Raw genomic sequence first — 12,981 nt, forward strand, 5'->3', positions numbered from 1 at the left:
CTATATAGGAATATCGCATTAAAGTGCCCACTGGGAGAGAGTGCAAGCCAAAGTAATACAATTTTTTGTCAGACTGACGACAAGATATATTATACCTATTATTTTGGAATAAATTTATATAAAAAATAAAAAAAAACCTTAGTTTATTTCTACTTTCTGATATTAACCACCAACTAACCTGACCAACTGGACTTTTATTTTACACGAACAAAACATAAAACGAGGACCGAATTTCCCTCTGGCCCTAGTATCCTTTAGTTTTAATCCGACAGAAACCAAACAAGAATATCTTTAGCTATATAGTTAGATGGTCGGTTTAATTAACAGCCCGCTTTTATGGCTTCCCGCCAGACACTACGCGCCGGACTTGCTTCACGCGTTTACGAATATACATGTTGTAATCAATTGTAATTCGATTTAGATGTAAATATTTTGTTTATAATAAGTAGCAAACGAGCCTGTCTTCTTGATGGTCAGCGGCTACTGCCATCCATGGATATTTGTAATCTACCCTACATAGGACGAACTAAGTTGAATTGCCTCGTACAAGTGTCTCTTCACCATGCCCGTATAGAAATAGGTGCAGTGGTACTAGCAAATTTGCTTTTTTATGTTTATCTATATGTTATGATACAAGTTTATATTACTAGAAATATTAGAAATACTTTGATTGCGCAATTGAGTACCTAAATACCTTTATAGATATTGAAACAAATGTTACCCTAAACACTTGGGTATCATGGTGAAATAAATTAATTTCCAGATGAGAGAGAAACCTACACATGTTTATATTTAAATCAAGGATTAAAGTGTCGACAAGACGAGACTTGGTGCAGTAGTAAATAAAAGTGTCGGGTATGTTATCGTCGTTAATAAGAAGCTTGGATATTAACGATGACGCATTTGATACTACAGTTTAAAAACAGATGCGGGTAGGTGAAGTGGGGACGACACCTTAAAGGCGCTCGAATTAACAGAGAGCGACATTCTGGTCGGAGACTTCAGCAAGAGCAGTCGAATAACGGAGATACTTGTGTAGTTATAATACTTCTAATCACTAGTGTGAACTTACTTACGTATAATTGTTATATCGTTACTCTGTACCGTTTATGTGACTATATTATTACATGACTTCAAGACCTTCAAGATGAGTTTGATTTCATCAGAAGTGTACAAGAACCAGCTCACAATCATGGACGGCGATTCGTAAGTACGAACATACTTGACACAGGAATAAAAACCGTGAGTTAAAACATTATTATGTCATATGTGAATTCATCTTGGTAGAATAAGTAAAAATGGGGGTAGATAAATGTCGTTGATGTAAGGGAAAACTCATTTGAATTAAGAAAATGGATAGATTGAGACTAGTAATTCAATGAAATGTTAATACCCTCTGAAAATGATATACTTAAATTTTGTGAACAAACTTTACTCTTATCAAATTACTTGTTAACATTGTAAACTGAGGTGTTTACTTCAAAATAAGTGCATTTTCTGTGAAGAAGTGTCTAAAAGTAATTTTGCAAGGCAGTTCTTGTGGTAAATCTGTCCATTTGGTTAAATTCTGTGGTGTAAAAAGTAAATCCTAATTGTTCTAAAGTTACACCTACTTTGAAATATATAGAAATACACGTACTTATGAAAATATTTTAAGGATCTTTAATCTTAAATGTCAGGCTTTATAGATATGGGAACCTAATGGTTGTTAATATAGGCTAATGTACGCCAGAAATTGCATACAGGTTAGATTTGAATTTATTTTTGATAACTTTTAATGTTTCAAACGGGGTTTACGTATATGCGTTTGTTTTTATTGTATGGAAGGGACTATGCGGTAGCAACAAACGCAGTTACAGAGTACAGTATACCTACTTGATATAAGTGACACGTTTATTAAGTTGCAAAATTTTGATTATTCATAATTGTACAGAAATGTATAATATCTACGTGGTACATATTTAACTGCCTGCAAAAAAGTATCACGACCACGGTATTGAGTGGCTGAGTGTACCCAGGAGGGAAATGGTAAATGAGTTTAAGGTTTATTGTTTTTTTTTTTGGATATTAATTGACTATATTTAAAAATAAACTTGCATTCACATCTACATTGTTCACATTTTCATTTTATAAATCAATGAAAGTTTCCTTTTGATTTCATATACTTGATACGTAATTGTTATGAAAGAAGCATACGTACGTTGCCAAATTTAGATTTCCATCAATTCTAGGCGAATTCACGCAGTACTGTGTACTACTGTGTTTTGACTCCCATAAAGTATAAATGCACATTAGTTAATGATCTATAAGAAAACTGAGAAACTTATGCGCAGCGGTCTTTGGAATATTATATATAAAAATATCTCTCTTATCTCCCATTCTACTTCAGACTGACTCACTTATACATAATATTAAATGTCTGTTTTAAATTTAGTATGCAACGTTTCGTTTTGTATTAATATTTCTTTACATCTCGTAATTTTAAATCTTTAAATTTCAATTTGAATTTGACACATTACACGTCCTTTTGGTTTGAAAATTGGGCACTATCAAATACTGGTAAATGAAGTTTGTACCTTAAACGTTGAGACGCTTAGACTATCGATATTATTAATTATGTGAGCCATTTACGAAATGATAAACGGGATCCACTTTGTATGGGATTGAGAATAAATTATTTTAAGTAAAATAATAATAATAATAATAATAAATTGATGCTTTTATAACTTGAGCTTAGTTCTATTTACAAGTTACAGCAATTAAGTTATTATACGTATTAAGTGAGAAACGGTCACTGAAGCCTACATAAATTTAGATACCTGGTCTCTTGTATACCATATTTAAAATGAGTCTTGCCTGCGACTTTGTTCATGTGGAGTCAGAATATAATTTGAATTGCATTTTTAAAACGAGTCTTGCCTGCGACTTTGTTCATGTGGATTCAAAATATAATTTGAATTGCATTTTTAAAACGAGTCTTGCCTGCGACTTTGTTCATGTGGATTCAAAATATAATTTGAATTATACAATGCCCTCTGTCAAGATCACGGAGTACGTTAGTAATTTGGAATTGTCCATTACCTGGTCATGTAATGTTTTTTAAAAAAAATGTATACTTTTGACATCGACTTCGTAGTTTTGGTTTTAATGCATTTTCAAATATACAAACCGACAGACAATTTTTCTTTTTCAAATATATTCGATGTAAACACGTGAAGATTTCATTCTTATTATATGTATATCATAGCCAAATGAATAATAATGTAATCAAATAAAAGTCAGGTGAAGCCGAGGCGTTTGAAATATATATAATAAATATGAATTGTTCGGTAATAAGGTGTATCATAAGATAGTTTGACTAACTGTTTGTTTGGCTGGCTGGTATAAAATCATGATCAACTTTAATAGACCTTTTTCAGGTCATAGAAATTTTAGGTTGTGATTGATAAGGAGCCACATGTTATGTAAAACAGTTATAGTTTTAAATCTGACGATCGTGATGAGACAAAATTAGAATCGGACAAGATTATTAAAATCATGTCATGTCATAGGTATTTCAAAATTTTTAAATAAATCTGACCGTTCAAAGTAGGTAAAAATCGAATTCAAATATTCCGTTACATACATACAGGTCAAGTTAATAAAAGCGTGGCAAAAATAAAAGCGTGTTTAAAAAAAATCTTTTATCAGTTGTAGACACAAATAAGTATAGTTAAATAATGGCCGGTTTCTGAAGTCATTTTTCTTGGTAGGTAGTTTACGAGTGTGTATTCAATAACACTATCCGTTTGATAACTACCTACGGAAAAAAAAAATCCGCTTCCGAGGAACTCAATGTAAGACAAGGTCTGTTTAAACTCCGTTTAGATTAACGGACCATTTTAATGTGTTTATTCTTTCCATAACATTATTTGATTTTTTTTTAAAAACGACGTTTGCGTAAAGTCTAGCAAATCTTCCTTAGTATAATGCATAACTTTTACAGTAAAATAGCCCAAACTATAACTTCCTTATGGGAATCTTAATTTAAAACTTTTGGTGAAATAAAAAAAAAAAAAGTTAAGTAGTTAAGCCATACACAATTGACAAGTATGTCGCTGACGTGAACGCATGGGTCCTTTGCTTTGTTAATTAAATTTTGAAATTCATGTAATAGTATGTATTATTATAACTGAATATAAATTCAATTTAATGTAATGAAATTTCTTTCTGACTTTCAAAAGTGGGTTATGTGGCCCTACTTTGAAAGAAATAATTTGAATTTGTGATAAATAACGTAAAAAAATTGGGTTCATACAACTTATACGTGTTATATTGTGTGAAATTCATGGTTAGTTTACCATTATTTAGTCTTTAACTTTGATATCATTCATTTCAAATATTCACGATATATTATTATTTTGATACTGCTTCATCAGTTGATAAAAGACGTACATTGGAAAGGCAACTATTTGTATAAAATAACATTGTAATAATTAAAAGAAGTACTAAGTAGTAATAAAATAATTTTATAATAGTATTTTGAGTCGCACAGATTCATTTAGTGGCCAACTATAGATCTATCTATCTATCAGTATAACAGTTATTGAACAGGTTGTTGAGCATTCCGAAATGGACTAATAAGATAAACGTCGTTATTCTGATGCGTAACTTTATCGAATCAATAGTTGTTGGAGATTTAACTATTGGACTTAGAATCCAGACATAAGTAAAGTGGGCAGCTAGATGTTGTCATTACTGTAGGTGTAGGAAACTTTTTTTAGTTTGATTTTTATTTATCTGTAGTTAAGATGGATTAGTGCAGATGCCTCGAGCAGTGTAATGTTCGCGGGTGTCTCTTGGTGATGCATATGGTTGGGTGTATGTATGTATGTATGTTGGGTGGATGTATTACATTGAGTGAATATTGCATTTTTAGAGTAAATTTGAGTTGAGCACTGGCCGAATGTTATCGTAAACAAGGTATAAAAACTGCGGTGATACATGACTAGAGTGATCCTATATGAACATCACCTAGTTTAAACCGTGTGTTTTATTATTTAACAATGGTCTAATGCATTCGCTTCAATACCTGTCGCGCATATGACATTTATGTAAAGAGTCCTTATGAACTATGCCTGCAACAGAAATCCGTGGTGAACACTGTTGGGGCAGATTTATAACCTAGGTAATACACAACTAGTGTGATTCTATATGAACATCACCTAGTTTAAGCCTTGGTTCGGATCAACAGTTCGGGCTTTTTACATGCGAGTCGGTATTGCAAGAAAATGCGTAGAGTTTAAGCCATGTTTTTGATAAACAGTTCGGGCCTCTTACGTGCGAGTCGGTATTACAAGAAAATGTGTAACTCTTCTGGACTTAGGCATTAAACAACTGGTTTTCTTTTGCAGCTCTTGCATCAGACCATACACGATCGAGGACGAACGTGTGAGCAGGACGGCCGAATGTTATCGTCGTTAATAAGAAGCTTGGATATTAACGATGACGCATTTGATACTACAGTTTAAAAACAGATGCGGGTAGGTGAAGTGGGGACGACACCTTAAAGGCGCTCGAATTAACAGAGAGCGACATTCTGGTCGGAGACTTCAGCAAGAGCAGTCGAATAACGGAGATACTTGTGTAGTTATAATACTTCTAATCACTAGTGTGAACTTACTTACGTATAATTGTTATATCGTTACTCTGTACCGTTTATGTGACTATATTATTACATGACTTCAAGACCTACAAGATGAGTTTGATTTCAGGTAATTAATTACAACTTTATGGCCGTGCGCCAGACACTCCACTAGACGCGTTTATGTGTTTACGAATAGGGCTGTTAATGTGGTTCGATATACGTTATAGGCGAATCAAACCATCAAAGTAGTAAAGGATATAAATATGTTTGATTTCCTATTTGTATCGGTGTGTATCGGTGAAGACTTTAAGCGTCGTACTTATTTAGTACTGATAACCACATAAGAAGTCTATTGAAGTATATGAAATAAAAATACCTTCTTTATTATTACAATTTCTTCGATGTACTTACTACTTTGACCTCTAATTTTTTTATACACCTCAAATGTATTAGAGCAATGTATTTAGAGGAATATATTCAATGCTAAGTTCCAATCGCCTAAAAGGGTTGTAGTATGTCGAAATGTCATGCAAACCACAACTGACGTGGTTTACGAGTATACTCTACATCTATTGACGTGATATCTCACAATCGAGATGAAAGTAACTAGTAAAGTCTAGACCTCAAGTAAAATGGCAGTTCAAAAATGTTTGTAGTTTGCGTTCTATGCATTAAAATTGGTTGCAAGTAATATGGGGCTCCTTACCAACCCCTATTAACATTTTTTATCAAATATAAGTTAAGATGATTGAAGTAATTTATTAATATCTCAGTGAATTAGACATTGACTAAAAAATAAAAGTGTTTTTATAGGAAGCAAACGAGCATGCAGGCCAATTGATGGTCATTGGTATCTTGTTCTCTTGATGGTAATTGGTCACTGTTCACTTGATGATTAGTGGTTACTGCTGCCTGATATCTGTAACCGAGTGCATATAAAATAGAGGTTCTACCTAAAGCTGGCCAAAGTTGCATTACCTCTCGCGAAGACAACTAATATCCTTCTCATATCAGTCATTATGTAGCCGGCATCAATATCACTTCACCGAAACGCATCTGCGTTGAAGCAGATCTCTTTTCCATGTAAGAATAGCGGTGGTACCATTATAATCAAACTATCATGATTCTACTACCTTTCTTCGATTCGTAAACGTCATCCAAACCACAATTGACGTATGTACTACAATGGTTCTACGTGTATTGACGTGTATATGATCCTCAGATACGCTCATTAATATTCACGTCACGAAATTACGGTTTAGTTGACTTTGATGGAGTCGTAGGTCTACTCTGTAGGCACGAAATACGAAATGTTGTCCAAAGATTCGAGAGTTTCCTACTTCGACTAACGGATGTCCGTTTCGTACCGCCCATATGGAATAGAAAGACATTTTAATTATAGTCATTTAACATTTAAACATGATCTAAATCTTATTAAGCATTGCTTGAATTTAATTGTGCCCGAAGCAGTGATAGCCTAGTGGTTAAAAAACTCGGCCTCTCGATCGAGGTGTCCGAGGTACAGATCCCAGGCACGCACCTCTGATTTTTCGAAATTATGTGCGTATTAGAAATTAATTAGCAATTGCTAAAACGGTGAAAGATAACATCGTGAGGAAACCTGCATACCTGAGAGATTTATAAAAAAAATGTCAAAGATATGTGAAGTCTACCAATACGCACTTGGCCAGCGTGGTGGACTATGGCCTTATCCTTCTCGGTCTGAGAGGAGACCCGTGCCCAGCAGTGGGACAATAATGGGTTGATGATGATGATGATGAATTGTGCCCGAAAATTTTAATAATATAGTAGTGTCATTTTTAATATGTACTTTCATTCAATTATGCTGACAAATTTCTGAACTTGCCGAAATAGCAAAGAACGAATGGAACACATATTAATATGAAATCAAAACATACAAGTCGTCGAACGTTTAAATCGACATGAAAGACATAATTATGAACAGACAATAGGGCAGATTTTATCATATCGTAGGTACACCACCGTGTTGTTTATGTGGTTTGAATAATAAGCAAGAAAGTATGTTATATTAATAATAGATCTACAACTACATGTAACCATGATTATTTTTTTAAAAGACGCTTTCTACACTCACAGACAAATACACAAACACCCAGACCCCAAAATTCACAAGTAATAATCATCAGTGTGGAATTCATCGAAGAAAGATCAACATATTAAAATTAAAAATCTCCGGAACAACTTAAAAGACCACACAATCGACTGATACAACTATTTCCCAGTTGCCCACAAGTGGTTAACACGGCTTATACCAAACATTAGACGCTCATTAGTATTCAGATCGCGTTGCGGTCCAATTGACTTTGATGGAGAGCAAATCGCTGTCGGAACACTCAATGGAATTGACGAGCTGTATTGATATTGTTTGTTTGTTATTGGTTGAGGTGTGATATAGCGGACAATGTTCGTGTTGTGTTGTATACATAGTACCGTATTACGACTACTTGATGCTCTAAGGAGTTTGTTTGTGGAACCTTTATTTAAAAAAAAAAACAATCAAAACGAGCGGATTTTCAAACAGCCTACAGTTCGTATGGTATAAAATATTTTTTGTGTTGTTTTTGGTCCCCATTTCTATAAAAATGTAACTTAGATTATTATGTACATACATAGAAAACTTTGAAACAAATTATACATTGTCTCGCCTAATTTCATTTGCCCTCCATTGTTCTGAATTTAAAATATAAAAATTAACGGTAATCACTTGAAACAATCGTAGAGTAAATAAAGACTTTAATGAATGTTGTTACAAAATATAAAACATATTTAATGTAAAAAACAGATAATTATTTTATATAACCTTCTATCTACTCAAGTAATACTCTTTTTATTTCAAAACCACACGAGGTTGACAATAACAAGTGAACCTATAGTTTAAAATTACCAAAGACGCAAACATTGTTATGTTAAACTGTAAGTTATTGTTTGGGTTTTTACTGAAAGACACTCATTATAACGTCTGCTTCGGTAATTACACAAAATCACTTACGTATTGCATCATTTACAAATTGTAACTATTGCTGAAATTGAAAAGGAAATAGATTAAAAATAAAAAAGTGAGTCGTATGAAAATATTTTTTATTCAATAAATAAATAGTATAAGTTTCAGCGTCATCTTGAGAAGTAGAATATCCCACAAAACATTGTATTGAAGCTGTCAATGATCGATTTTGATTTACTCGTATGATTGATGCGATTCATGTTGATTAATTTTCTAATTTAAGAAAATATTTCGCAAATATTTATTTAGTATTTCCTTTTACGCATGAAATTATAATAACTATCCTAACACAACTAGTACTACACTTGGAAGACGCTGCTCATATTAATTGGACGTATGCAGCAGACTGAGTGTATTGAGGCACGGCAGTGTACACGAAGATCGGCGCACGATCCTCATTCCTGTACTGCAGACGGGCGGTGTACGCCATGTTGCGGATGTCGTTCTCCGTCTGGAACTGCACTCGTTGGAGCTGGGAGCCTGGTAGCAACACGTAGTACGCACCCTGAGAGCTCACTACTTCAGCATCTTTCTTGGGCTCTGCTTCAAGTTTCGCACTTTTCTGTTCCTTGTTCTCAGCTTTCTTTGGTGCTTCAATATTTTCTACTTCTCCTTTCTTTTCCGCAGGTTCTTTCGTTTGTTTACTCTTAGCTTCAGCTACCGGGGCACCATACTCAGTCTGTGGCGCAGAGTAAGTGTTGAGAGGCGCACCATAGCTGTCGGCGGGGACTCCATAAGACGTAGCTGGCGGTGATACTTCCTGACGGGAGGGAAGATTGAACTCCTTGGCAGGCTTGAAACCAGCTGCGGGATAAGGCGCCGACTGCGGTGGTGGAGCCTCTGCTCCACTGCCTTCAACCTCCTGCTTCTCGGACCTGAACCTCGCCTGCCTGTACCGAGGCGGTTCAGCCACAACCACAGCTGCGAGGAGTAGAACACAAGCGAACTTCATTGTTGTTCCTTCGACTGTTTCCCGACGAATGATGCTGGGTACGAGCCCGATAACGCTTTTATACGTATCTCGTACGGGAGTGATTTTCTGCTAAGTTTCCGTTTACTCCGGATGTGTCATGCTCTCCTTAATGATCGATATTCTGGTCGAGTGGGCCACGACATTGGCCCCTTAAAGCGAAGATCATCGGTTGCGTAACGGCCGCCGATTAGGACCTGTCATTGTTCACTGCCCGCACGTGACGTGATTTCCAACGGCGCAACGGTGACGAACTTACGAAAACGCCTAACGAGGAGTTTTAATATTCATGACTCGTGGGGAAACAGCTTTCTTTTGCCGTCACTAATTAGGTCTTTGTGCTGATATTGCGGGCGTAATGGGCCAGTATTCGGCGCGAACGGTGTCATTGGCGCGAATTTTTCTGGTCGCGGATAATTAAAGTGCACGTACGTATTGAGTATTGGATGTCAATGTATGCATGTGTGATGCAATACGTGTCGCCATGATTCCTAATTGTGCTCATTGACACATATGTCTGTAGACTATAAGACTTATTTTTTTTATTGTTTTTCTTCTAAACACTGAAAATCAATGATTATGCCTGGAATGGTATATTTGTGTGTCACAGAACAATATCCTTTTCTTCTAGATATCGGATCTGTACCATACAAAAATATACAAAGCGACACCTTACTTCTTACTGCGATTGACGTGAACGACAAATCGTAGTCGTGACTCATAAATCAGTCTACGTCAAGAGAGTACGAAGTGGGACTCTTGCAAATATTTTTAAATTGAGATTTTCCGCTGAAAATGTAAGGTTTTCCGTTAAATATTCACGCGGGGCTCTCGGCACGTCGTTTTCACGGCTCATCGTGCCTGCACGTTTGTTGCCCAAAATGCCTGCTTGACTTTTAATTACGGGAAACGTTGTGTCATTGTCAGTGAGGGCCGTTTATATACAAGCTGTTTATTGGTTTTTAATGATTTTTGATTCTTTGTCCTGTACAGAGTGGAACTTAGTATGTCATTTTCTATCTTGTAATATGTTAAATTCTTCATTGTTTTGGTTTAAAGGGTGTAGAGTCGCTTAACTTATTCCGTAGGAGTATCAGGAGCATCTATGAAAACATCAAATAGGTCTCTAATCTTGTAAGTGAGTATGGGTGTATGGGTAGCCTTTAAGTGGCAGTGATCACTTATCGTCATATGCACTATTTTCTTGTTTGGTATTATAACTTTTTATAAAATAATATGAGATACATATACTGAAACAAACAGTAAAATGGAGTATTCAAATATTTTAATTTTGGAAAACAGTAAATTTTTAATAGATTCAGCGTACCTGACATATTGTGAAAGGCTTTGAATTTTTTTCAGCTCACACAGCGAATATACGCCGGCTCCTATTCATTTTAAATGTTATGTTTTGAAACTGTAATCTGTGGCGAATGTTTGTTGAATTTTAAATTAGAAACAGCGTGGTCGTTTGAAAGTGCCTAAAAATTTACGCTTTTTGTGGATTGCCGGATTAATTTCGAAGATTTGTAAAGCGAATGAGCGAATCTAACTATAAAATATTTAACAATGACAACCGTATTAACAACTAGAATTTATCGTTGAAATAAACGCTTCATTTTACAAGCTCTGTTTAACGTACTGTAAGGTGGTAGAACCCTTTATGGTTCGAATCCGGAGGCAGCATCGCCACACTTATTTTTCCCTTATAACAGTAGCAATTCAGCGCTGCTATATTTGAAAGTTGTTTGTAAGAGGAACATACTTAAAACATCCGAGGCGTTCTAACTTAGTCCTTAGAGATAGTAACGCATGTATGACCGTCCTGGTAGAAATCTAAGCTTACGAGTAAGGTTGATAACACATGTCAATGGGCGGCAGTAGCCATTTACCACCAGGTCGACTGCATAGTCGCTTATTACTATATAATATGAAAAAGATCCAAGTGTATCCACTTCCCGCTACTCGTCAAGAGATGTCGCTCTGAATCATTCTTTCGAAGTTTTCTCAACATCCAGCATATATACAAGCTCCAAACTGAGACTGACGGAGCACTGCTCCCCGAGCATGATCACTTAGCCCTAGCAAACAAGAACGCAAAGTTAGAGGCCATAATTCATACTACTAGGTTATCGCATCGCTGTCCTGTTTATGGACTGCATCATATTAGTACTAATTACGACCGACAGTTTGATTAACCTTACATAATGCTTCTGATACGCCGGTGACATTGAGCCATGACTTCGATCATTAATATGTATAAGACATTTTGATTGAAGGACCAACTCTAACATAACGGGCGAACCTAAATAAACAAACCCTACTATATGTATAATACATTCACCAATATTTTTAATAGTTATGATAAAGTATGTAGTAGGATGAGTAGTAAATATACGAACGTACGTAAGGATACGAGTTTTACACAAAAAAAATACCAAGAAAATAAAACCGACTTTTATGTCACTACAAAGTAAAAAAAAAATCAAATAAGTGTTGGTTTTGTACATAGTTCTGAAGTCAGTGCTTCTTTTTTTCAGGGTCCCCCTCTGAAACCACATAACCGTGTGTAGCCGGATATAATAATATTTGAATCATGACGATCGGTCGCAGCATCGCAAAAAAGTCGTTGAATATACAGAAAAAAATAAAAAATATATACGTAACGAATACATAACTTCTCTTACTTTGGGAAGTCGGTTAATTACTAAGTACTTTTCTTAAGGAGAAAGAAAGACTATCGTGCAAGAAAACAACGCCATAATCAAAATTTGTTTTTTTTTTTTAAATCAAAACTTTTCCATCTAGTTTTAGTCCTAGCAGAGAATGCTTAATATTTTGTATTCAAGTGTTAGTTTATATTTTCCAAAAAATAATCGATTTTTTTTTTTAATTTCATATCGAAAACTCATTACTATCTCACAGGATGAAGTTCATACAATTCTGCAAACATGGAGAAAACCTTTTAAGAATTTTCAAATGTGGCAATTTCTACACAGGTAATGTTTTTGCGGTAGACACTATGGAAAAGAATATCATAATAAAAAAATATATTTATTTCAATACACTACGATACTAAATAAGGATATAATATGACACATTTGTTAGTCTACTAATCTGACATCGTCAAGGCGGAAGGTCAGTCCAGTAAAACAACGTAATAGTCGGTAAAATCTCCCAAAACACGTGTCATCCCGAAACGCGAAGTCAACAGAAGGTCCTAAGCAAACAGCCTTATGGAATCCTTAGTGGGCGCGTGATTCGATTATAATTATACCGAAATTACGAGGATCGGGCGCTGATTCATTATGATTGTGTGCGTTAAGCGTCAGTAGCTATTTG

The 12,981-nt window shown here is 35.1% G+C and overlaps 2 protein-coding genes across 2 annotated transcripts in view; one reads left to right on the forward strand and one right to left on the reverse strand.

Annotated features, from left to right (window-relative positions):
• gogo (thrombospondin-1 like protein golden goal) overlaps positions 1–12,981 on the forward strand; it is a 238,814-nt gene that overhangs the window by 116,131 nt on the left and 109,702 nt on the right. The window lies entirely within an intron of this gene.
• Positions 8,813–9,811, reverse strand: LOC140744669 (uncharacterized). The gene has a single exon (XM_073076281.1). It carries the CDS (start codon positions 9,619–9,621, stop codon positions 8,989–8,991), a length of 633 nt encoding a protein of 210 aa, XP_072932382.1. The 5' UTR covers positions 9,622–9,811; the 3' UTR covers positions 8,813–8,988.

The sequence above is a fragment of the Epargyreus clarus genome, unplaced genomic scaffold (assembly GCF_041222505.1).
Source record: "Epargyreus clarus isolate Ecla_fem2 unplaced genomic scaffold, WU_Ecla_fem_2.2 ptg000009l, whole genome shotgun sequence".
Classification (NCBI taxonomy): Eukaryota; Metazoa; Arthropoda; class Insecta; order Lepidoptera; family Hesperiidae; genus Epargyreus; species Epargyreus clarus.

What these genes read in the sequence shown, in the direction of transcription:
- LOC140744669 (XM_073076281.1), bottom strand. Translation starts at nt 9,621, where the DNA reads ATGAAGTTCGCTTGTGTTCTACTCCTCGCAGCTGTGGTTGTGGCTGAA.